The 27,996-nt window shown below is 33.0% G+C and overlaps 1 protein-coding gene across 1 annotated transcript; it reads left to right on the top strand.

Moving 5' to 3' along the window:
• The first annotated feature begins 474 nt into the window (after positions 1-474).
• On the top strand, positions 475-11,240 carry LOC134853664 (protein spinster homolog 1-like). Its single transcript, XM_063869673.1, has 9 exons — positions 475-739; positions 5,615-5,913; positions 6,466-6,596; positions 6,841-7,020; positions 7,398-7,506; positions 7,683-7,913; positions 8,107-8,217; positions 8,681-8,836; positions 11,049-11,240. The coding sequence occupies exons 1-9, from the start codon at positions 585-587 to the stop codon at positions 11,177-11,179; spliced, it is 1,503 nt and encodes a 500-aa protein (XP_063725743.1). The 5' UTR covers positions 475-584; the 3' UTR covers positions 11,180-11,240.
• The last annotated feature ends 16,756 nt before the right edge of the window (positions 11,241-27,996 follow it).

The raw sequence follows: 27,996 nt of genomic DNA, 5'->3' as shown, positions 1-27,996 counted from the left end.
CAAGATTTTTTTTGTTCCTTGTTGTTCTTCGAAATTCAAAACATATTTTGGTTTTCAACGATTATAAGTATTGTGCGTTATCTTTGCTATGTCACATCCCTCTCAAAAACTGAAATAGTTTCGATGAAGATAAACTAACTTGTCATTTTTGGTTTATTTCAAGATGAAGAAAAATGGTATGTTCAGAAATACAAAAAAACCCTGAGCCAATTGGAGTTTGCTTTTAGTTCAATTCAAGGTCATACTGAAAATAAAACCGTCAGAATAAAATCAAAATGAGGGCATGCAAAAAATTCTATTAAAGCAAAACAAAAATTTATTAAGAAAAAGTAGTGGTGTTTAAACAAGGATGAATGGTCAGAATTATTATGGTACAGGAATGACCTAAATTTTCGGCCGACCTTCAAACCTATTTGTTCAGAACACTATTTCAAATACAAATTGTTTAAATGTCTGTTGCGGCGATGATTTAGATCAAATATTTATTTCAACCCAATGAGTATCGACTCAAATTTAATTATTGTGAACATATTGGCATTAACTGTTATTATTTAGCAAGTTATCCAATTGTATTACATTAAAACATGTCGATAGCGAGTTCATATGAAGAAGAGACGGATAGCAATAGTTCTCACCAAAAAGTGTCAATTTCAGTTGATGGAAAAGTAATAACGCGTCGCAGAGTCATACTTTCACATTCAATTTTCACCTTCATCAATTTTTTAAACTTCACAGACAGGTAAGAACTCCACCGGTGGGGATGGGTTTTGAATTTTGTCGAGGGATTTTCAAAGTGTTAAATAAAGAATAACAGGGCAGCTAAATGTTCCGACAGCCCTGTAGCAAGCCAGCCCTGAATTTTCCGACTGCCCTCGGTTATTAATTGCATTTTTTTCCATCAAAATATTTTCACAAATCAATAACTAAAAAAATGAAAAAAGTTTTCAATTTTTTTTTTGTTCATTTTCAAATTTTTTTCTCCAATGTTAAGTCCCAAAAACTATGTTAAGTACAAAGTACAAGGTATTATTAGGAGCCAATTGCATTCCTTAATTCAATTTTAAAGGATTTTGCCGCTTCCAGGGTTGATGCCCATAGAAGAGAAATGCTTATCATACAGTTTCAAATATGAAGTCTATGGAACAAATGCTTATCATGCAAAACTCATACAAAATTTAAAAAAAGTTTATATAAAAAAAATTGAAAATCTTTGGTCTCTTTGCCTCTTTTGAAGCTTTTTGGTCATCAAAAAAGTTATTTTAAATTTTTGATAGAAAAAAGCTCATCATACAATTTTCATTAAAAAAAATTATAAGATACTAATTTTGTCACAGAAAAATAAATTTTTCAACGATCACCAAAAAACTTGACTGGGTAACTTTAAATAGATTTAAATAATTAAAACTTAAGTAAGGGCATTTTGACAATCAAAATATAGTTTCAGTTTTGGTCGGAAAAAAGCTTATTATATATTATTCATAAACAAAAACACAAATTTGAGGAAAAAAATTTTTCATCCTTTTTTTGGTTGCAAACTTGCTTTTGTTCTCAATTATAATTTTTACAAATAAAATTTTTGCATGCAAAATTTAATTTTTAGTGTTTATAATATAGTCCAGGATGATTTTTTCACACAAAAAATCCAGAAATCACAAAGGGAGTATTTTTTCTGTAAACACGATTATGGTTTTTTTGTTTCTTTTGCTAAGTTGAAAATAAATTTGTAAAAAAAAACAGGCCTTTTTTTCTCAAACACCAAAATTTTTAAACTAAAAATTATTAAGTCAGGTACAAAATTTCATAAATTAAAAGTTTTCTAGCCCTATACAAAAAATTACATTTTTGGAAAAGAGGCTTATCATACAATTTCATTGCATGGAAAAAATGCTTAGCATGCTATTTTCATACAATTTTGGGGTTAAAAAACTGGTGAAAAAGCTCAAATTTTGATTACATTCAATGGAAAAAATGCTTATTTTGCTATTTCATGCGCTTACTTCTGCTCTATGAAATTGTATGAAAAAGTATGAAAAGCATTTTTTATTTATATTTGAAAATTGTATGAAAAATATTTTTTGTCAACTCGGGCTACGCTTTAATATATCTTATTTACAGCTGTAACTATAGAGCTGTACAAGAGTATAAAATCAAAACATAAAATTTTGTTCGAATCCAAGTCATTCTATATTCCCTTCATTTAAACAAAATGGAATAAACGTGATAACGTTGTTCTGCCAGTTTGCTCTTTTGGATGTTACTTTCTTCGATATATTACGTCATTATCCGGAATTGGAAACTTATGAAATTCGTTTCGCAAACAACCCTTTTTGCCTAGATAGAAGAAAAAAATGATATATCGAAGAAAGTGGCAAACATAACAGCAGTTGTCAATTTTTGCATTCATCCTTTAAAAACCAACGTTCTCACGTCTATTTATCTTTGGTTAATTGACGAAGACAAATTGAGTTGGATTTGAACAGTAAACTTATCTTTTTCTATGCTCTCTTACAGTGACAAAGGTAAAAAATTTGTCTATGTGGTATTCAAATTTCTTGTGTTGGTTTTAATTTCCGTTTAATTTCTTTTTAAATGTTTGTTGAATTTGAACGATTACCGCTTATTGAATTTGAGGTTTTGAATGACTTACTTGGATTACAAAATGTAAAGAACATAGCACGGTGCGCATTATCTATTCTAACTTGAATTACAGTTGTCAAAGTACAACCAAGTTAAAACCAATAAACCGTTAAGAAAAAAGATTGCAGTTAATTTTGTTTCCCATACTAAACTGATTAAAAAGTTTATGCATAGCAGTTTTAATTACAATTCTGGAGTCAAACAATATACAACAGGTTTTCCAAATTTATTTTCAGAACAAAGTGTGGTGATGATTATCGCCGAGAGAAAATGATAAAAATCTTTCTCCGATTTTTCAGACACGATTGAAACAAATTGTTTATCTTGTCAAGCAGATTTCACATCAACGGAAAGAAATTTTGGAAACGTATCGGTGAAACAGTTGAAACATATAGCACATGTGAGAGAAAAAGGTGCTCATTTTTTGGAAAGTTATGGCGCCCGATGTGACGCCCGTTGAGCCTCAGAATTTGAAAAATGCAAAAACCCGGTTTGACAAAAAATGCTTATCATACTCTTTCATACAATTTCATAGAGTAAAAGTAAGTGTATGAAAATAGCAAATTAAGCATTTTTGCATGCTATGGAACTGTATGATAAGCATTTTTTCCATACTGAGAATATACAAAAAAAAATTCGAATTTTTGGGCTTAATCCGAAACACTAACTACGGATTTTTTTGTCATGAGAAAACCCAGGGTGTAACCAGCAGTTAGCAAGCAGATAAACTGTATTTGGTCATTTTGGCCAGTTGAGTTAAATGTAACATTTTCACATGGAATTGTATACCAAAAATGTAAGTTTTTGTATATGGCTAGATTATTTTTGGTTTGAAAATTTTGGTGTTTGAGAAAAAAGGCCTGTTTTTTATCTTAGCAAATGAAAAAATGTATCATAATTGTGTTTACAAATAAAAACACTAAATTGTGATTTTTGCATAAGCAAAATAAATGTAAGGTATTTCAGGACAACAATGTTTTACAGACAATTTAAAAAATTACAATTAAACGAATTTTGTTAAAAGGTCAAAAAAAGAGAGTAAATATGCCACTTCAGAAAACTTTTGCAAATTTTTGCAAATTTTTGTATCAAAATTTAAGGGTGCAAGAAGCTGCAAGGGTGCGAGAAAACTTATATATCCAATCACGATGTCGAATGAGCCGAAACTTGGGTTGAGTTTTGTTCCCATCAAAAATCGGGAATCAAAAAATTGTAATCGATGGACCGAAATCATATAAAATTGTATAAGCCCTTTCTTTCGCAATTTGATCGCATCAAACTTTCCGGCTATGAGAAAACCAGCAGATGATTTTAAACAAGACTGCTCGTATAAAAGGGGCAAAGACCCGAATTTTCCGACTGCCTCTTAATTGGTATGAAATAGTATCGTTAAACGTTTGAATAAAATTTTCGAAAAACAGTACCATCATTTCCCTTGCTTCAATTACTTTTGTAACAATTTTCAAAATGGAGGATAATTTTCCCAACATAAATATTTGCCTAACCCTTTCAGCATCTTAAATGAAATCTTCATAGCTCGCGCATAGTTCATAGCATAATGAAAATGATAATTTTCAAACCTCCAAAACTTGTATGAAACTTTTTAAGTACTGAGTTTAAGGAGTCGATAATTTCAATAGCGCTTTAAAAAAAATTTGATTGAAACAAAAAAAGTCGGAAAAAAATTAAATCTTACCTTTAATTACTATTAGAGAATTTAGCCTTATTAGGCTGAAAAGAATGACAAATAATTTTTCTTAAAGTTTTTCTAAGGTTACTCAGTTTCCACTCATCTCTATAAAAACAAACTCTAAGACACACAAGAATAGGCAGTTGACATGCAAATAGAACAGGTTTTTACGAGCACTGTTAAAACTGCAAAATACACATAAAAGTCCTAAATTTAAAATCAAATTTCTTCAAACTTAATTTAAAAAAATTTACTTTATCTTGAGTTGATTTGATAAACCGACAGGTCATTCTGAGCTTGAAAGCACAATAAAGTAAAACTCGTTGTTTCAAACTACCGAATTTTAATAGATTTTTTCAGAATCCAAATTACTGCTTAAGGTTTTGAATATGATACATCATTAGAAAAACATGAAAAATTTTTCATGAAAATTATCTTCCTTTTTGTACGAATAATTTTTTTCATAAGCAAAAGAGATTTTAGTTAACACATTATTTTTTAAATTGAATTTTGCAAGGCATTTTTGTTTTCTGTGTAATGTATTGCAGCATATTTTCACTTCGGCGAAACTTTTTTTTCATATTATCGATAATTTTGCTCACATTGTTCCGACCAATGAAAATGAGGAGGAATTTTATCTTCGGAAGTTTTAGTTATTTTTTCTTTCTTTTTTCGCTACGCATCTGGAACCACAAGAAATCTTGGAAATATACAGTCACGACTCTAAGACAGTTTGAACGGACTTTAAGACATTTTGACCAAATTTTGGTAAACCGGCGGGAAAAAATTGCCTTATGTGTTGGTGGTCTCTAGATTTTTTTTTTCACGAAAACTGTAAAAGTAAACATCAAATGGTGTTGTTTTTAAAATCATATTTTTTCAAACTTTTTTATATGAAAAAAAATAAATCTAATTTATCTGGAGTAGAATTTTTTCAGAATCCAAATTACAGCTAAAGGTTTTGAGTATGATACATCATTAGAAAAACATGAATGACTGAAAAAAAAGTCGGAACAATTACTTTACATTTTACATTTAACCAAGAGAAATTTAGCCAGATTAAGCTGATAAGAATGACAAATAAATTTTTTTCTTCAGTTTTTTCTAAGGTTATTCAATTTCCACTCATCTCTAAAAAGAACAAACCTCTAAAAACATGAATGACAAAAATTCTCTTGGTTAAATGAAAAAAAAACTTTATTTATCATTTTCAAACGGAAGCAGTTTGTGATTCCTTTAATAAGATTATTTATTAATTCAATGTAAAATTAACTCATTGCTAGTCAGGTACACGATAGCAGGAAATCTCTCAGATATTCAGAATTACTTCAAAATCAACGACACCCAGGGGGGACTAATCCAAACAGTGTTTATCCTTGTCTTCATGTGTTGTGCCCCCCTATTCGGCTATCTGGGGGACAGAATCACCCGCAAGTATATCCTCATTGGGGGAATATTAGCATGGTCTTTCTTCACATTGATGGGGTCATTTGTGGGTCCGAATAACTTTTGGGTTTTCCTTTTATTGAGGGGATTAGTAGGAGTTGGAGAGTCAAGCTACATCACAGTATCGCCTTCTCTGATTGGTCAGTTTTCAATTTAATATATAAATTATCTCTGTTTTTCAGCTTTTTTTTTGAAAAATATTTTCGATTTCAAATATTTACCTGTTATATGACTTCGTTTGATTTTTTTAATTAAGTGCTTCCATTTTTGGATAGTCTCTTATCATATGGTTTTTTAGGGAACCAATTAAGATTTTAGCCTCATATTTTTTTGGTTAGTAAGCTTAATCACAGCCAAAACTGAGATCATGACGAAATTTTGTAAGGTAAATTTTTGTTTGATCAGTTTCGAAAGATTGAGAGGGGTCTAAATGTTAGCTCGGTTTTTTTGCATGTTTTGATACTCCAGATAAAAGTCGTAATGGGGTTAAGTGTGATACGATAATAAATCCTTCCACTCGCTATTAGGATTCGGAAATAAATTTCAAAGAAGTTGGGTTTCAGTGTCGAGACTTTAAATAATCAAAATCTAGAAAAAACCAAAATCTATAACTCAATAAAAAAATGAATGTGGTTGAACTAATTGTGATTCTTGTAAAATAAGGCGATCTTATTTGTTAACTTATCTTTTAGGCGACCTGTTCTCCGAATCCGAAAGAATAATTGCTCTCTCCGTCTTTTCTCTCGCATCTCCATTCGGAGCCGGGTTCGGATACATCCTTGGATCCCTCACAACTTCCATTGCGAAAGACGCCGGTGCCGACGTTGGCAGTGCATGGACATGGTCTCTACGGATCACTCCCATTCTAGGGCTCATTTCTAACCACTCCCCCACTCCCCATTATTCATGTTTCTCAATTTTTTGATATTTTTTGTTCATATGGGTAAAATCATGGAGTAATTTATGGAGAAAAAAATGTTTTCAGAATTGTTCTTTTGGTCACCATGCAAAATTTCATCAGATTATGTTCATGTCATTTCATGCTTTCTCAATTAATATTCAAATAGGGGATGCAAGGAAGCGGAAAAGAGCCCATTCTAGGTGTAATCGCGGTTATTCTGACGGTGCTTTTCGTCCCGGAACCAATGAGGGGATCACGGGAGACATCGGTTGATAACGGAGTGGAACTAAAAATGAAGACGTCAATGAAAGATGACGTGATCTACTTGTTCACGGGTTGTACTTCAGTAATTGAAAGTATCATTTAGCACAGAACGAGGAATAATTGCTCCTATTAACTTACTAATTAACTAAATGCAAGTTTATGTGGGTAGACGTATTTCAACTTGGACGTATTTCAACAAAAAACGGACACTGAACAAAGAAATTGAAGAAAATTTGGCTTCAAAATGGAGTTTTTTCTCTAGGTTGAATAATTTTATTTATGTTTATTTTTTGTTGGTTTTTGCATTAAAAAACTAAAAAATACTCCAGAGCTTCAAAAAGGGCGTAAAAGTCAAATTAAGGCAAAAAAACTTCAACGACGTTATTCTCATTTAAAAAAAAGCAAACCTGAATCCTTTAATTTCAAAATCAATTTACGAAACATATCCCGCTGTTCCAGAATAAGACTGCAGTTTTTGTGACATTGGCTTGCACTGCAAATGTTTACGTGGTTGGTTGTCTTGCATTTTGGGCACCTCTCTTCATCGAAGAAGCATATTTAGCTCAAGGTAGGTTTCTTGCTAACTTGTATCATTATAAAACATTACATTACACGGAAAAATTCAAACTTAAAAAACGCCATTATAAACAAATTAATTGTAATATTTTATAAGTTTCAGGAAATCAAAATTAATTTTTTTTTTATTTTCGAAATTTTTGTTCTGTTTTTGTACGTTTTTTTCAGGCGAAAACCCCAACAACGCAGTAATATCATTCGGTTTTGGTGCAGTCACATGTGCAAGTGGGGTAATCGGAGTTGTGTTGGGTGCATTTACCGCCCGATTCTTCCGAAGACGCACATTGAATGCGGAGCCGTTAGTTGCCGCTTATGGACTAATACTAGCGGCACCCATGGTCTTCATGTTCGCTGTAATCGTGGAATACAACACAATAGGGATCTTTTCCAGACCTTTCTGCCCTTGAATTTCCTAATATATGGTTTTTCTGAAACGCTTTTAAAGAGCTCTGCTTTTTAAATTATTTTCTAAATAAATGCGTGAAAAAGTGAACAAACACTTTTTTTGCATGTAAATTGCAGCGTGAAAAACCTGAACTAACTATTATTTTTAATCAGCAAAGGGAAAAATATGGCAGAAGGTCCTTAATAGCTATATGGCCGATTGTGATATTGGGCGAAATTGGTCTGTGCGTAAATATGGCACTTGTTCCGAAGATTTTGATCGATTGTGTTGTGCCCAACAGAAGGTCACTTGCATCCGGTTAGTTGAATTTGTTGAGGGCCACTTGTTCGAGTAAAAGGACAAATGTAAGTTGCTAATCTCTATCTGAGAACCATCATCATACTTCTTATTTTTTATTATATGTTTTTTCGGTTCAAACCATCCCATTTCTACAAGTATAACATTATATTTTCAAAAAGCGTTAGTTTATTAACAAATGAGACTAGAACACGAACATATATGGTTTTCACTTGCATCAAAATCAGTGTTTTTGTGCCCGCTCCAATCTCTCAAAATCTGAAGAAAAAAAAACTAAAAATGCAAAAAATTTCAGTGAAAAAACTGAGGTGCTTCTAAGGCGATGGAGCGTGGAGCGTGTACAAGCGTGGACGGTAAGAAAAAAGAACCGTTTTTTCGGCCATTACGATTATAGCCATATGAAGCGTTTACTTCAACTGAATTTTTTCACCCTTGTTTCACACACTGTTTACCGCTCTCCTAGGAATCTCAACTGGATTCACTCACATATTCGGAGATGCTTACAGTCCCTTCTTCGTGGGATTGTTAGCTGACGTCACTTATGGAAGCAGTTCTCACTACAACCAGTTCAAGGGGCTCCAACTAGGTGTGCTCACTTGTCCCATTGCGAGCGCCATAGGTAAACATTTCGGGAAATTTACTCTTATGCGACTATTCATCTTAGATTTTATCATAAAGTTTTTAAAAAAATCCAATTTTATCTAAATTTAATTGTAGTTTTGAATGGGCAATGGTATTTTTTTTGAACTATGAGGATCGCTTGAAGTGTTTTGTATATATATCAATTAAAAATTGTAGAAATGTTTTAGATTTGTAATCCGGCAAGCACCACAACACTAGATCACTACTGGTCGAAAATTGAAAATTGCAAAAAAAGACTTTTTTTCTCTGCAACATAGGGGCACTTTATTTGTTCCAGTCGAAAGATTGAGAAAGAAAAAAATTAATTTGAACATTCAATGCAGGAAATATTTTATCTCACAAATCTTTTTTCCAGCATGACAGTTTTTTGTGCATAGTACTTTTTGCCGACTTGCAGGTGGTAACTGTATGATTGCTGGGAGCCATCACTACTGATACATTCTTAAAGATTCTAATGTTTTTTTTTGCATTTGAAGTTGGAATTAACCATGCTTAAGCTAAGTCAAGAAAAAACATGATAAACAGAATAAATACGTTTTTTGAGCGCTTTTGACATAAGTTATCTTGGAAAACGGATAGTTTATGTAATTTTTGTGCATCTAGGGCTAACATCAAGCGCACAAAAAATTAAATTTTGCACATGCAAAAAAGTTTTCAACTTGCTTCACTGAGTGCAAATTTATTATTGCGCTTGAAAATATACAAACCGAAACCTTTCGGGCAATTTCAAAACTACTTGATAAAAGTTTTGGTTTTGCCATCAAAAAATGCCATGAGTCATAGTGTTTTCATGAAAATCTTATGAACAGCACTTTTTGCAAAAAGAAAGTATTCTCATTTCTGACAATACACCAATTTTTATGACAAATTTTATGACAAAATTTCTTTAAAATTTCCATAACCCCATTTTAGCAAATATCTGAAATCTGTATGATTTTCATATTTTCGTAGACTTTGTTTATGGAACTGTATGAGTAGCATTTTTGGTCTATGGAGGTCAACCCGGGAACGGAATTTATTTCCAAATTTGCAAGTTCGAAGCAAACAAAATTTTCCTGCAAGGTCGAGGAGACTTACGGAAAAACTGGACTTGCCGTTTTCTTGTTTTTTCTTTTGAATTAGCTTTTTTTTCCTTGTAACTTGTTCAAACTGTACGATGAGCCAAGAATATTAAGTTAATTGCAAATTAAAATTTTAAATAAGGAGAGCCAGTTGCAATGCAGGAAGTAGATAGTTTTGTAATATTATTTAAAAATATTAAAAAAAGAACTAGGTTCCTTTTTCACTTTCGATCACTCTATTTGATGTAAAATTTGGAAACTTTCGGCTCTTTCCTTTTCTCCCACCTGCAAATTTTTATATCAAAAAAGTTTGTTAGCGTTATCCTATTGTTACGAAAAATGACATGCGGACTTATTGAATCACGACAAACATATTCGATCGTCATTGTTCCGACTTTCGATACGATCGGGGTGGGTTATTTTTTATTTCAGACAAATTTCGACTTTTTAACTAGCCATTTTTGACGGAAATTGTTTTTACCTGTGACTATTTTTCGTTTAGTTATGGGGGTTTAAAGATTGCCATTTTGGCCAATTGGAACAATTAACGCGCGATATATTTGATGATTTTCATATAAATTTTTTCTTTTTTAGAAAAAAAGTTTTGATTCTATTTTATTATGTTTAATTTTTTTTGTTATTACTGTTCATGAAACCTCAAAAGGCAGTCAGAACATCCAGGGCTTCGCCCTGATACGAGCAGTCTTGTTCTTATTTAGCCTTGTAAAACTACTCGTTGCACCATAAAAATTATGATAATGCGAAGCGGGGGAGAAGCAGGAAGAAAAAGAGCCAAATTTTTTGTCAACAACTACTTTTGTAACTTTTCCATATGAACATAACAGTTGTTGAACATTCTTAAGCCCCAATTTTCAAGTTTTTTTCCCAAACTTGCTCTTCGCACTTAGCGTACGCCTGGTCGTTCAAAACAAAAAAAAATCTTTTTGATTTCTTACTTCCTCAAACAAGTTTTCTTGGCTCAATACAAAAATTTTTCGAAGACTTAAACGCACCAATATAAGTAATTTAAGCTCAAAATTTTATCAGTTATCACTCCTATTAAACAATTAAATCGATAAAAACAAATTGGTAATGAATTCAATTATCCACAAATCTTTTCAATTATAGGAACCGCTGCTTTCTTCGCTTGTGCAATTGCATACGAAGGCGACCACACGAGAACAGCCGAGATTGTTGACGAGGCCAGACGAGCTAGAATTGAAAATGGCCAAGAAAGGGTGTCGCCAGAAGTAAATTAAAGAGCTACTGTGACTGAAAAAGCGACCCATGTATTTACAAAAGTACGTTAAAAGATAGACGGGCAAATATTTAATTATCAAAAACAAATTAGTCTACTGATTACAACGAAAAACCCTTAGCTCATGCAAAGCTTTGAAATCTGTCAAAAATGAGAACACCATTGACTTTTCATCTCCATCTGCGAAGTATCAATTAACATTTAAACCACAACTTAATAGATTGTTCCGTTCATTTGAATTAACTAAAGCCAAGCAGTTTCAGTTTCCAAAGTGGTTCTCAAAATTGAATAGACACCAGTCATTTAAACAATTTAATGTGGAACTCAAACAAAAAATTGAAATCAATATTTTAGTTTCACTTGCACATGGAGCATTTTCCCAAAGTTACACTGAAGTCATTGATCATTTGAAATTTTTGCTCAAGCCATTGACTTGCAACTCCGGTGTTTTGTAATTTGTAACCGGATTCAGCATCAAGGACGCTCCTCTGATCATCTTTGGTTCTTTAGTTTTCTTCGATCGTTTCGACAAATTTTTATAATCTTTATGGACTGTTTCTGGATTCCAGAGACCCACACACACACCAAATTGTGCGCATATACAGTGCACAGTTTGGCCTCAAACAAAATTAATATCAGACAAAAATAGGTGCCAGCATATTGATTGGAGCCAAATTGATCTGAAAATTTGATAAAGTTTAATTTAAAGTTTATACTAGGATTGAAAGTACATCTGCAGGAAAACAGTTTTTGCTTTGTTATGTCATATGTATAACAATTGATTCTTACACTTGTGCTGACACTACATTCTTTTTTGTTAGGTTCACTTCTAGCTGTGCAAAATAAACAAAAAAAAACAAATGAATTGCTTCATTTTCTTTTTATAAAACTATTTTGGCTGTTTTTAAGCAATTTTCGATTTAATTGAAGACGAAACGTTTCGCGGGTTCATTTGGCCAAGACTTCGTATCATACAATTTCCATATGTAAAAAACTTCTTACCAAACAAATCATACAACTCCATAGGTACGGAAAGTTTTATGAACTTTGTATGATGAGATTTTTTCTACATATGAAAAATGTATGACAAGTATTTTTTCATAAACCATTTTTTTCCTAAATTTTGTTTCTGAATACTTTTGGGTTGTGTTTGTAACCGAACGCAAGTGACAAGGATCTTGCTTTACTCATAGCTGGAGTCGCCAAAGGCTGGACGGTCTTGCATTTACAATGCATAGTAAACGACCTGAATTGTCTTACAGCTGTCTTACACAAAAAATATAACGAAAGTAACAAACTTTTAAATTCTAGCAAAAAATTTCAACGATGATTATTTTTAAACTTTGAATTTGTAAAGTATCAGACATTAATCAAGGCACACACAAACATGCCTTACAAAAGAAATAGGAGTTGTTAGCGTTTATGATGAAAACTATAGGCGAGAAAACCAACTTTAGTGTATCCAGGACTACGTTATACAGACAAAAAATTAAATTTTAGAAAATGTTTGTTTGATTACAAAATTCGATATGGGGTTGGAAAAACTAAAAAATATATATAATGGGGCAATTTTTAATATCTTGGAAAGTTTTTTGTTGTCGCCATCAAAAAGATGCTAGTCATACAGTTTCCATATATGGAAGTTTTATGCTAACATTTTTTTGACGAAAGTTTTTTTTTAGTACGATACCTCAAATTTTTTGCTAAAAACAATTAAAAATATATCTTTGAAATTTCGATGACACCATTTCAGCAAAATCAAGAAAAAAATTTATATTATTATTTTTTCATACCCTTAAATAATAAAATTTTATGATAGCATTTTTGGTCTATGGTGGTCAATCCAGCCACTTGACTTGTTATACTATCAGGTTTACAGTAAGCTTTGTACGTGTTACGCGATAATTACATATACAGCTTTTGCAAAGATAAGGGTGCGTAGCCTGTAAGCTACCGTGTACAGTGTACATGATTAGATAGTCATAATGTTCGCGTGCAAACAAGTAAAATAAACATTTGATATAGCTTGATTAAAAAAAACGTGACACGTGCAGTGTGCTATTCTGTAACAAAACATTTTCATACCTTCTTCACTTTTTCAAACTTGGGCTCAATATGAAAGATTTGAAGTTAATGAATATTAAATTACAGTAGTTTATTGAAATTATCACAAGAAAAACTATTCGAATTGACTTGATTCCCTGTCTGCTATCTGAAGCAATTGTAAGTGCTCTACATTAGCAAAATTATTGTTATTTGATGAATAACATAATTAACTTCATAACTTTTTTTAAATTTGATGCACATACATACTGCAGAAAAAATTTATTACCTGGCCAAACTGTGTTTTTTGGGAAATGTAAGCGAATTCCCCAAAAAGGACGCTCCCTTTGTTCTTCTTTTGTTCTTTCAATTTTTTTGATACTTCCGACAAAAATAAAATATAACATGTTTAAAGACTCATCTTTGGAATCCAAGAACATACAATTGTAAGCTTATCCAGTGCACAGTTTGGACTCGTAATGTTAGTGCAATTTTTTGTTAGAACTTGTCTTAGCTGCCGTTCCGGTCAAATTTTTATAGAAAAAAATAAATGATATGATTTTTTCTGTAATCCAACGTTGCTGAAATATTTTTAAAATTTTTTGGTCAAAAAAAGTGTTCATAAAGTTATGTGAGATGAACAAAACTGGAGCCAGAGGAAGAATTTTGCTCATGAATTTTCGACATCATTTTTTTTTTCTAAAATAATCCTCCCCACACAATAATGAAAGTTCAAAGTGACAAGTTCAGCATTTGGTAACGTATTGAACAGAATTAATAGCATGCCTCAGTTCAATTTCAATTTCTAAGCCGGATTAAATTGCCGCAAACGTGTTAATAGCAAAAAATACATTGCTCGTTACTTGTCCCAAAATTCCTAAAAGATCATCTCTAAGCCCCCAAAATATATGAACCATCATCAAAAGCAATTTTTTTCTATGAATTTGAGCTCAAGACAAATTCGATCAGAAGGGATGAAGACACTTCCAGTTTTTACGTATTATTATAACGCTGGACGTTTACGATATAAGGTATGAAAAACAAATGGGTTCTCAATAGTTAAAATGTTCACCATGCAATATTTCATAACGTTCTGACAACGTAAAAATTGTTTAGAAAAATAAGTTTCAAATGTGGAGGGAAAGTGGAAAAGAGTCCGAAAAAATATTTTCTTGATTTTATGAAAAGTTTCAAGTCCTTATCAGCAGCCAGTGATTTCAATCAAAAACCGAATTAAAACTTTTTTATCAGAATACTTTTTGTGGAACCACAACTTGCTTTTTTTATTATGTCTGACTGATTAACCAAAATTTAAGATTACCCCATGCTTGAGAGGTAAGTCCACGACCGTCGCGAGTACTGAAATTGCAAACATTCCATAGAGTCAAAGTTGCATAGAGTCAACTAAAATGGTATCAACTGGTGATCTGTAGATGTTCGAGGTCCAGAGAAGCCACCAAACACACCGCAGACCATCAAATCACCAACTTTTTTAAGAAATTGATCTTGTTCGACCAATGATTCGGATGGAATTGACAGCTCTTTCCGACCCCTCCCCCTGCTTTTCAAATTCAATTTAGAAAAAAAAACGTTCCAACTAAGTTATGATGCTATGAATTTTGGCATCGTGAACAAAGTAACTATTGTGAACAAAATGTTCTCCATACGTTACTTTGTAACATCAAGTATTTAGCCATACTAATATGCGAAACAAATGTAGATCCAGAAAATTTCAAAATTGGTGGGAGTGTAAAAGAGCCGAAAGGACAAAGAGCCGGAAAAGGCGTCCGCGTTTCAAGAAACCTTATTATCAACGACCCCGTGACGTACGAAGCTCACGGCGCACGACAGACAGAACACACATTCTAATATAGGTCAATAGAAAATTGCAAAAAGAGAGCAAAACTCGGTTAGCTACCGATAATACTGCTCGTATCATTTCGAAACGCCGACTATCCTACCTACCTTTCAATGTCCTCAAACAGTTTTGTAAAACATCAACACAATTTAAAAGATTTTAAAAAGAAATGAGTTATATCATTTGTTTTGGACTTTTTTAACCCCCCACACGCTATGCTAAGTACGAAATGATGTTGTTTCGAGTGGATGTACTATCCGCTGTCTCGTTAATTGCACGAAAAATCTCGCGCGTTAATTTGTCAGACTGCAATTTTCAAACGCCTACAAGAAAAAACACCCAAGCGAAATTGGCCGGTCACTTACTTCAAAGGTAAAAAAAGGTTGACAAGTGAAACAATTTTAGCGGTAAAATGTTTAATTTTACAAGAGTATGAACAAAGAACGTATGGCAAGAGTGCCAAAGATTGCCTGAAAACATCGAACGATTCTCTCAACAATATTTTGACAAACTTATTACACTCTGACAGATAAGTTTCTCCTTCAGTTTTTGCTGATAAAAAACTCAAAGATTCCAGACATTCGATTCGTGTAAATGATGAAAACAATTGAAATTTTTGTCTTTATTATACCTAATGTCACATTTTGGAACGTTTCTGATCTGTTATAATAAAAAACAACTATTCTGCTATTTATATGCCTTAGTAACTACATAGGTTGCGTTTCTGCATGCTCGTACAATTTTTTGATGTTAGAAGATGTTTCTGTAGTATTATGTTTTATTTGAAGTTTTTTGGTTTATGTTGTGATGTATTCAATTTTACTCTCTCTAGCTTTTTGATAAATAGCTGATAGATGGTCAAGTTTTTTCTTTGCTCATAAATAATCCTCATCGTTTCTTAAGCTACCACCACTGTTGAGGAGAGTTCGAGAAAATTTCAGCTATCTCAAGCAGGTTTGTTGGCATAAGCCAACTTAATGATTCGCCAAAAAACCTGTCCGTCCAGGCTTGGTTTCTTGCTGAATTCTTTAAAACTAGCTCCTGACTCTTAGACTTATCCCAGAAGTCCGTGACAACCCGTGAAAACTTTGACAATGTTTCGCCCTTGACCAGATCCGGTTCCAGAAATAGCTTTATGGTTGGACTTCCATGGATAGCTGACTCTGTTGATGATCATTAAGCATTTTTAAGAACCTCAAAAGAAGCCCTTTTGGACAAGATTAGATTTTCACCACAGATGAATAAAAATGTGCAATTGATTTTGTAGTGATTTTGGAAAAAATTTCTAACACAGGACAAGATGAAATGACTTCAAATCGATTAATTTTGCCAATAATATTCTAAACAGTTCAAATCCATCTCATTTACAGTATTTGCAACAACAAATTGCTTAACCTTTTATTTTTAATTGATATGTTTTTTGTATTTTTACATTTTGAAAACTTATAACCTGAACCGTCATAGACATTATATACCGAAGACATTTTACCATAACTTTCATAGACATTTTATCCAAAAAATTGAAAAAATGTGGTAATAAAACTATCCTTTCCTTTTTGCCTGATAATGTTACTTAAATGGAAGTGTTCCCCGCGCCGGAATTCCATGGATAATACTCAATTATAATGGAAAATTGTTGTCTAAAATATTTCCGCACTCAGTAAAAAAAATAATAGATTCTAATGGAATTTTTTGTCAATCTCCATGAATTTTAAAAAGAACTGATTTTAATCAAAAAAATCTGAAACAAAAAAGCCATTATAACCGCCGATTCTAATTGATTATGGTCGATTATTTTTTGAAAATGTTGTTTCTGAAAATTTATTGAATTATAATCCATTTTAATCGACTATAATCCGATTTTATTCAAATACGTCATCGCTTCATTTCGTTTTATTTTTGTTTTGTTCTGTGTGTTTTTCAGTTGGTTAATTTTCTTCCTGTTTACTGTTTACTTTCTTAAGTTTACTCAAGGACGGATTAAGGCGGGGGCGGACGCTTTTTTCAGGGATTCGACTCCCTGCCTACCCAAATGGTTCCTCATTTGCACTGTTTTGAGATATCCATATTTGGTGACGGACCCTTTGGCCTTTAGTGCCAATAAAAAACTAATTTTGAGGTGAAGCGCGCGCCAAAAAAAAACGGAATTTTCTGATGAAATTTTTCCAAAAAATAACTTAAAAAAAGCCGGTTTTGGCCTGTTTCTTCAAAAGTTTGCCTGCAGCGCACAAAAAGTGGCCAAAACAGGGTCTTTTAAGTGCTTTGGGAGAGTTCAGAAATCAATTTGGTCGACCTTAAAAATAGGTTGATAAAATTGTTGGAAGTTTTTTAAAAATCCACCTCCACCCTTCGAGAAAATCTCATATCCGCCCCTGGCTTACTGATTTCTTCTTTCAGATTTTTACTGTGTTTTCATGCAGTAAACCTAAATTATAATCCATTATACTTCATTTTTCTTGTAAAATAATATTTTGATAGAAAAAGGGATAATAATCTATTATATTAGAATATAATAGATTAGAAGAGATTATAAGAGATTTTCGGAAAAATTACAATTAATTTTAATTGATTATAATTTATTAAATTGTCACCAAAAATGTTTTCATTATAATGGATTATAAATTATTTAAATATCTGAAGTTAACACTTTTAATAACTATAATTTTTCTAAAAGTACGATTATAATTATAATATAATCGATAATCGATTATTTTCTCTTTTTATTGAGTGCGGGTTGTCATTATATTTCTTTTTTGTTGCAATTATAGACCACAAAATTGATTGTATTGTCGTTATAATCGATTGTTTTCGTGAAAACAAAATCCATTAAAATGCATTATAAGGGACTATAGTCCAATTAAAATCCATTATAATTTATTATAACGGAATAAAATCTTAACTATTTTTTGCAAAATTATATGGAAAACTTGCAATATTTCTGCGTTACTCACGGCCTACACGCAATCTAAACCTACTTAAGTTAAATCCCTTCTCATTTTGCCCCCATCCGCATTTGCCACCTACCCCCAACCACCCCCACCTACCCCACCAACCCCCACCCACAGCACCCCAACCACATGCCCCCACCCACAGGCCCACACACGCTCCCCCATTTTTTACCCCACGCACGTTCATTGAACGGGGGGGGGGGGGGGTTAAAATAAGATAGGTGGGTAAACCGAGGAGAGGTACACTGGGTTGGGGAGGAGTCGGGTTGATAAACTGACGAGAGGTAAACTGTGGGGGGGGGGGGGGGGGGTAAACTGGGGAAGCGGTTTGTTGTATAAAAAAGGTAGAGAGGTGATGAAGTTTACGAAAGAAAAAGTAGAGAAAACTTAAATAAACTAATTCTTATGTGAAATGTAGAAATTTATGAAACGAAATACGTAGAAACTGCACGAAACAGAAAATGAAATAACTTTGAAAGTTTTTGCAAACCTTATAGATTACTCTGAATTTTTTATGATTAAAAACCACTTTTAATGGGTTATAATAGATTTTAATTGATTATAATGGATTATATTCAATAAAAAAAGAGTATAATCCATTTTGCATGGATTTTAATCGATTATTTTTGAAACTTTATAGATACTGACTATTCAGAAGAAAATAGGAGAAGGGAAAAAAAAAAACAATAGTCTTCAGCTAACAATAAACGGCCAGGAAAAATGCCTCGGGATCTTTAAGTATTAAGATGGTAAGGGAAACGCCGATAAGTATAAACTTTATGGAAAATAGCTCTTCTCATTTTCGGTTATACAAATTTTAGTCAAGAAATATGTTAATTTGAAAAAAAAACATGCGGCTTATGTGTTATGTTTTGCGGCCCAAAAAGGATTGAGTTCTTCTTTGTTGGGATTTATTGTCCTGTAGTCCTTTATGAAAGTTCAGTCAAAACAAAATAAAACAATTTCAGTCACAATACTCGACATTTCTTGCCCCAAAAAATAAAATGGTCAAACTCTAGGTCAATCGGTTCATTTACGCAATGGAAACACTGTTAATTGGTTTTCATTTGCTGCACTTAGAGGAGAAGCTTCTGAACAGAAAATAAGACGAGAATAACATGATCAGAAAAAATCTTGGGAATCATTATAAAAAGTTTCAGAAAACATTCGAACAAAAATCAGCCACCAGAATTAAACAAGGATGGCTGGTGTATGTGCAAGTAGTACAGCACAGAAGGTTCGCACCATATTGTTCTAAAAATTAGTTTTTTTAATTCAGTGAGTTTTCTGCGCTTGGTGTGATTAAACGATCAAACAAAAGACCAGAATTGAAACAGTTTCAAAAATCTGAGCAACATAAGCAACCTAAACAAAACTTCTAAGTTTTGAAAGTAATCATCTTTGCAACTTTTCGCCAAAACTCAAAAGTTTGATGCTTTCAGCATGTCATTTGTATAAGAAAACCCTGGTACAATTCAGTTTCTTTCCAATGCATTGGAAATGCGAGACGATCAAACCTTCAGTGACTCTAGGGTTGAGAAAAACATGGTTTTTGTCAATTGTAATCGGTTACAAACATATTCGAAACCTTTTGAAAATTTAGAATTCAAAAAACTATATGTTTTTAGTTTATGGAAAACTGCTAGTCACACAATTGCCATATAAGAAAAATCACTAATCATACCCCTTTCATGCAATTTTTCGTACGTATGATTAGCATTTTTCTCTGTATGAAAATTGTATGACTAGCATTTTTAGTCAACCCGTGTCATTCAGTGCTACTTTTACAGCAAAGAGAGGTTCTTTCCATATAGCATCTATGGTCACCCGTGTCATGTAAACATATCAGTTTTGCTTAATTGAGCTGTGACTTGTAATCAATTCATGGTAAACTCAAAAGAGCGGGGAAAAATCAACTAGAAATTTGAGACTTGCTCCCATAATATGACTGACTTTTGCCAAACACCAACGACAAAAAAATGTTTTCATAGAATTTAAATTCTTCATTTTTTGATACCTAAGCACAAATTGTCATCAAAAACCGTTGCATCTAGACATAAATCACATGTATACGAAATTTTGATAGGCTTTAGTTAAACAGAACACTATAATAAAATCGAAAATAAAAACGGCATGTTAGCGCGATAACTATTTAAAATGTGTATGTATTGCTCGTAATTGTTCAATTTGATTCATAACAGATCAGCAACAGCTTCTTTTTTAAGTCAAAATTTGTTCAAATCTGAAAATTGCGTTTCTAGTTTTCGATGCAAAACATAGCTGTTAATGATGAAATTTCTAAACATTGTCAAATATTAACATTAATGTACTTTCGATACTTTTGAAAACAAAACAGTGAAATTAATGCATACCTGAAACAACACACACTTTAAAAATTTCATCATGAATTAAACAATTTTTTATAGCAACTAAGTTTGAAACGCACTAGTTGACAAATAAGACCAAAAACTATGGCTCTACCAAGAAAACCTCATATTTTTGGATAAAGTAGACTAAGACTTGAAACACAGTGCTAAACACAGTTTTTTCACTAATTGAAAATTATGAATCAGAAACATTTTCAATGAAACATCATACATTGGTTTACATGAATTTCTACCCCGTAACTAGCAAATTTTCCAATTCAGCTCTGAAATAATCTTTTTCAGATCTAAATTTCAGATCTGAAATGGGTTGTGAAATGTTGAAATAACGCTTGGATACTTTAAGGATGGGCTTTTTCAGATCTAAATTCAGATCTGAATTTTCGTTTTTCATTGTTATTTTAGATCTGAATAAGCATTGATTCCGACTCATTTTTTGCTGTTTTTGATACTTTTGTATGACAATTTCTGCTAGCAGTTACGTAGCAAAGTCTCCAATGGAAGACTACCTTAATATGTTTACCCAAGTATCAGATAAATATTGGAAACGCATAAATAGCGCATGAAATTCAAAATGTTGATAAGTTTTTTAGTTTTTGAAGACGGAAATTTTTTTAACGCTAATTAATCTAAACATAATTGTAAATTGTAGAAACATCAATATCAAAAACTCATTTGGGTGCTCAAAATGGATAAATTATCAATTAACAAAAAATTTCTCAGATCCACTCTCAGATCTAAAATGTTGTTTTTCAAGGTTATTTCAGATCTGAAACTTTATACTTCAGATCCAAATCTAAGATCTGAAATTTTCAAATTGTTATTCAGATATGAAATAAAAAATTTCAGATCTGAGAATCAACTAATATAAGAACTAAAGAATTTCAGATATGCACAGAAAATCCCCTGGGTACGGGTAGTTAATACGACGCTAAAAAACTTATGTGCTAAATTTTTTTTCGAAAACTCAGGAAAAAGTGATTTCCTGAAACAAGTGAAAGTATAAAACAATTAATTTGCATGAACTGCAAATTAATTGAGCAAATTTCACGCCAATGATGAAGCTATCTGAGTTTTTCTGAAATTTTTTTAGCGATAAAAGTAACGCGTCAACTGTCCAGTTTTCACTTATGCTTTCCGGGGTTGTCCTTAACACGCCGAAGATTCCGGTTTTAGAGATCCATAAATTTGAACAATTTTAATATGATGGCAATTGTATTTTAAAAATTATTATGGTGGGGGTGGTACAAGTGGGGGCTGTTTTAGATGGACAATCATGTTTCAGATGGAGGAGGGGTGGTTAAGGTGGGGGCGGGTGGTGGTTCAATTATAATTGATTTTTTTTTCACTTTTCATACATGTTTTCAATCTATTTTTTTTTGGTTTTAGATTATTAGAACGTGTTTTGTTATCAATTCATTTGTTGTCTTATGTTTTTTTTTCAAAACGAAGCGTACCAAGTAAAAAAAAGAAAATCCAATTTAATGTGATTTTCTACTCATTATATAATCCATTATACTAATTTCAACTGAAATATAATTCATTAGAATTTTCGGGAAAAATTGGATTTCAATCCATTTTCAATCCAATTTTTTTGTCTGAGCGTAACATGGGAATCGATTATATTGATAATATTTTTTTTCCACTTTTCTCAAATGCGTAGCTCAAAATGTTAAGCACTTTTTTATTTTCTCTTATTTCCTTAATATTATTGCTTGCAGCAGATTCCGACGAAGATAACGTTATAAATGATTTTTTGCAGTTTCCACTACAATTTGGTAATAATTTCAATTCCATTTATAAATTTTTGCATGCTTTTTTTTTTTCCAAATAAATTATGACAAAAAACATTTGATCACGAGCATTTTGAAAAATTTAAAAGCAAACATAAATTTTGTCGACTAGAAAAACCAAATCTCAAAGAAAAAAATATCGGTTTCAATTCTGGAGAAAAGAAAACAAAAACAACATCATATGATCAGTTTTTTATTATCGAAAAGAGCGAAACATTTTGATTATGTTTTCTGAACACAATTTACGACGACAACCTGCAGCTTCTGACAGCTCATTTATTCAACAACTTCATTCAACGAGAACGAACCAATCCCGATTTAGAAGCAAAAGTGCGCAGCGTAATCAGAGCTCGCACAAATCTTCTCAAAGTCACAAAGTTGTGAACAGATTTGAAAATAAGCGTTTTGAAACCGAAAAGGTCGACGACCTTTTTAGGAACCAATACTCCTATCTGTGCACTGTGTCGCCTGAAGATGTAGATGAACATTGGAAGAGAATATCTCAAAGACTGTTGAAAGATTTGAATCAATTAGAAAAAATCCAAACAGACCTGGAAAGAGAAAAGAAAAGGTTGGAAATCTCAAGATTTAAAAAGTTTCGGTTTGTTGTTAAATAATTTTTTTTAATTTCCCCGTGGTCTAAGATATCTCTGTGAAAACTTCAACTAATATCGACATTCATTCCTCAAAAATTTTCTCGACCTTTTCTTTTTAGGTCGACCAAATTGATTTTGTGACCCCTTTAAACCCCTTTAAAGAACCAAATTTGACCAAAATTTTCTGCGCCGCAGAAAAAAAGGCTAAAAAGGCGTTTTTAGGCACTTTTTGGAAATTTTCAACCAAAAAATCGCGTTTTTTCGGCGCGCACCCCCCTCAAAAAGAGGTAAAGGCGCCTTTAGAAAAACTTTAAGGTCAGTCAAAAAAATGGATATCTCAAAAAAGTACAAAGGGGGGACCCTTTGGGTCGGCTGGGGGTCGAATCCTTGAGAAAAAGAGCGTACGCCCCCCTTCCCTCCCCCCCCCCCAAATCCGCTACGGCCTCCAATTTTCATTGATGTTCTTCCAAAAACATGAAAGATTTCTTTTCAACTGGCGCTTAGGTATTGAAAACACGAGAAGATACTGGATGTTAATTGAAATAGTTTGGAATTTTTTTAAAAAAACTAAAAGTCACTGATTTTACTGAAATGCGAATTTATGTTAGCATGGCAAAAACGCAAATAAAAATTTTCATAACATATGTAGAAATAGCGAGTCTCTTTAAGTCTTTAAACAACTAATTGATTTTATAAACTAATCATTTAAAAAAAATTTCACTGCTTTTTGTTTTTTTTCTACTGTAGACTGAGGTTTCTCTACGAATGTGAGTGTGAACAAATTGAGACACTGACTCAAGAAAAACTAAAGACGACTCAGATTTTATGGACTTCAGATGACACAATACCTTACAATTTAAACCCAATCAAGGTCAGATTGGATTACATTGATGAGGAGATCGAAGATAGGCTGTATGTGAACGAAAGGATCAAAGTAAGTTTTTCATGAGCCCAACTAAACGTCTGATGAAAACTGAAACTCATATTTTAAATATTAAAACCAAATATCTGGCATCAGGTTCAGGGGAAGGCCTTGGATTTTCTCGAGGGGGGAGGTTAGATTTTCGAAACATTTTCGAAAATGTTGTCGACCTTTTTTTAAGGTCGACCAAAATGACTTTGCGAGCACTTGCAAAGCACTAAAAAGACCCTGTTTTGGCCAAAATTTCGGTGCAGTAGGCAAAATTTTGAAAAAATTGCGTTTTAGGCTTTTTTTGGAAAATTTGACCAAAAATCGCGTTTTTTCGGCGCGCGCTCCCCCACTAAAAACTAGTATATATTGGCGCCGAAGACACCTTATCAAAATTTTTTGAGTCGGTCAGCCAAAAGTGGAGATCCCAAAGTAGTACAAAGGGGAGACCCTTTGGGTCGTCGGGGGGTCGAATCTCTGAAAGCCTAAAGGGGCGTCCGCCCCCCACCTAAATCGACCCCTGATCAGGGTGAAATAATGAATGGGTTCTGACTGCCCCATTGAAAAATGTTTAATTGAATTTTTTTTTTTCGAAATATGTGCAAGGAAAATGAGAAATTTTGCATTTTTGGAAAGTTTTTTTTACAAAGTTTATCCCGCACACTCTATGTTTAAAACCAGGTAAAATAATTTGCATCTGTTTTGTCGAAAAACAGAAATTGTTTTTCATCAGTTTGATTTGTAGTTTTAAATTAACTTTAGTTATTAGGCTAACTGTAGTGCTGTTTTACCTTTTTTTATGAAAAAAACGTCAAAAATTACCAAAAAAATGAATTACGAGGCCAAAATGTGCAGTCTGTGCATTGAAAGCGGATTCCGCAACAGGCCAAAATCAGATTTGTCGCGGAATCCGCAACTTTGCTACTTTTCTTTGATCTTTTTTTCGCTCTTTTGGATTCCACAAACAAATACCTAAAACAATGTACTGCTCAAAATTGCTCCAAAAATAGGCGATTTTGCGGAATCCGCAACCGTATTTGGAAAACTCAGAACAGTTTGTGGAATCCACAATTAGGCAATAAGACATTTGAATAGTTAAATTGAGTTGTTGCGGATACCGTCCGCGACTTTATGGGGAATCTGAAAATTTTAAATGAAATCCGCATTTTTTGCGGATTCCGTTTACATATATGTTTATGTGTAGTATAGCGCTTAAAGTTATATATTTTGTTTCCTGGTCACCAGAAAAGTCAATCTCAATTACTACATTGATCAACTACCAGTTGAACTACCAAACGTTTGGTCTCAATTCCTGTCAACCCAACTTTGATCTCAAATCCTGTCAACTACGATCTCATCTTCGATATCAACCACAAGAATGAAAATCTACTAGATCATCATCAATATTTGGGATCGATGGAATTTCAAATACTGACCTAAATTGGCGATATGCTGTGCGTTGTGTTTCCAAACACTCTTAAGCCAATTACTACAAATATTGAATTTATTCGGCGTTAATATTTTAAAATAAGGACTTGTGATAGACGCAATCCCAAATGCTGACCTAAACGGACAAAGTGCTGTATGCTGAGTAATGTATTCCTATACACTCTCAACCCAATGACTCCAAATATTGAACTTATTCGTTGTTTCGTTTCCAAAAGAACTAAAAGGTGAGATCCACCGATTTAGTTAACATATGTTTTGAGATTTGTTCGTGGGTTCCGCTAAAAATGGTTAAGTCCTTATCTTTTAATTCCGCAATGCTATAGATAAGAAACCTAGCTCTAGCTTTTTTTTTGTTCATATGCAAGTTCAGTATCAAACAAAATCCTGAGTCCTTTTACAGTTTGCGGAATCGGCTTACATTTGCGGATTCCGCATACAAGTTTTTGCGGATTCCACTTACATTTACGGATTCTACTTACATTTTGTGGAATCCACTCAAGTTGCGGAATCCAGAACAACTAGCTATATTCGTTTGTTGCGAAATACGCGACACAACAAATATGCCGACAAAGTTTACGTTATAGGTATTGGTACGCGGAATCCACGGAAATTTTGTAAGTGGAATCCACTTACATTTTAGAAGATGTTTAAAGGTTTTTCTGTGGAGCCAGGAAAATACAGACACAAAATTTTGCGCCTATCTAGTGCACAGTTGGCCTCGCAACGTGCTTCTTTGGCCCTTTTAACAGGACGAACTACGTTAACTATTCCAATACAAAATACATCAAAACAGTCCGAAAATGAAAGTAATGTAATGGCAGTACATGATCACCGGTAGAAAAAAATCAATTCGAGCCCAGAGTGTGATCAATTTGTGTTGAACAAAACAAAAAATTGTCAAAACCAAAAACAAACTAATGAGTTATGTACTAGTGACTGTGCTCATAAAGTAATTTCAGATAAGGTACACCGACTGCTCGTCATGCTATCTCATTTTCGGCCGGATAGATTCGGGCAACTTCTTAGTCTAATACCTATCTTAATCTTACTCTTATATCTCCTAGTCTCAATAGATATAGTGTACACTGCTTCATGCGATTTAGTTGCCAGAAGGAGAACAACCGTATTCTAAGTTTTATTCAAATTGTTTTTGTGCTGAAGCTACACGGAGTTTCAGATCTTACAAATAAGTGTGAATGTTTGAGATGGAATATGAATGGTTAGTTATAAAAATTTTGTAGTGATATCGCATCATAATTATAATTGGTCTATAAACAATACTTTAGAACTGTTTCCACTGGAATGAGCACATATTTTTTTGCCACTTTCTTTGAAAGTCGGAACAGTAACATATCAAGTTCTGCAATTACACCTAGCAAGTATTACCAGACCACAATTGAGCGCCTGGAAAAATCCAACTGAAAAAGAACTTCGAAACAAGTGGGGTAATCCGGAAGCATTTGTACATATGTTTTTTTAAGACCAATTTCATAAGTTTTGTAAAAAGTTGGCTAAAGGTGATATATTTTTGTTGAGTTTTCCTGTGTCAAAGTTCAAGCTTTTTTTCTCTGTCGGTTTAGTCAGACTCGTTTTTTTTTCAATCAAGTTTTGCTTTTAAAAATTCGTGAGCTGAGAATTGTTTTTCATTGAAAGTGTGCAAAACTTGCAAAGTAAGGCGAAACGAAATTAACCAGTTGACAAAAAAAATGAAAATCGTGGCAATATAAGTAAGAAGTCAAAATTAGTCTTTTTCTCTTCGCACGCTTGCTGTAAACGTATTGCTTTTCACTCACTTTTATCCGCAAGTATCTGAGTGTGAACAAATACTTCCGGAAAAAATCCGTTCCTGTTAATATGACTTTCTTGGTTTTTCCTCCAACCCATTTTCCTATATAACCTGCAATTTTCAAACCAAATTTTGGATACCATCTGATACATATAAAACTTCGCCTCAATTTTACAAAAAAATCCTTACTTCTGATCATTTCATTTGAAGTTTAGAGGGTTTGAAAACTTAAGACAATTAACGCCCGGTATAAATCTTGCTACTAAAGCGTAAGTGGCTATTAAATCTGACTCCGAAATCCCTCCCGCTCAGAAATCAAAAAACACAAATCAAGTTGAATTGAAACATGCGATTTGACAACATCATTTTGGTAACAATAAAACATCACTACAAGCTTTAAAAACAATCTTTTTATTGAAAAAAAATTAATCATATTCTAATACATTTTCAAACCATTAGAAAAACGTTTATAACAATCTCTTCTCCGTACAAAACAGACTGAAAATTCAAATTTTGGCTGCGCCAGAAAACTGATTAGAAAATTTTTTCATTGGACTTGAAGTGTTGAATGTGTAGGTTTCAGAAAGTCTAATTGATTGAAGAATCCTGCCCAAGAAATATCAATTTACCTATTGATTCATCAATTTGCTTTGAAATCAACCGTAAACGTCGCTGAAATTGTGAACATTTTAGGTTTTTTTCCGTGTCCTTACAAAACAGTCCCATACAAAATAGTCCAATACAAAACAGTCCGGAAATGTATGAAAATGAACGGAAAAACAGTCCGATACAAAACAGTCCCAAGTAATGATTGTTTCAACAATCCGATAGGCCGAAAACTGTCCTTTGTCAAACAAACATAAAGAACAAAATAGCAACCGCTGCAGTCACGCCAACGTTTTGCGAGCTCGCCAACAGAGGGTATGACTTAATACAAAATTTGGAGCCGGTTATCGCCGTAAAGCGGCGACGCGCGCGTAGCGCGCCCACTGGCGACCTTAAACCGGACTGTATTGTATTGGGCTGTTTTTTCATTCATTACATGATTTTG

The sequence above is a fragment of the Symsagittifera roscoffensis genome, chromosome 8, assembly GCF_963678635.1.
Source record: "Symsagittifera roscoffensis chromosome 8, txSymRosc1.1, whole genome shotgun sequence".
In the NCBI taxonomy this organism is placed as follows: domain Eukaryota; kingdom Metazoa; phylum Xenacoelomorpha; order Acoela; family Convolutidae; genus Symsagittifera; species Symsagittifera roscoffensis.
This window is presented reverse-complemented; position numbering and strand designations above follow the sequence as displayed.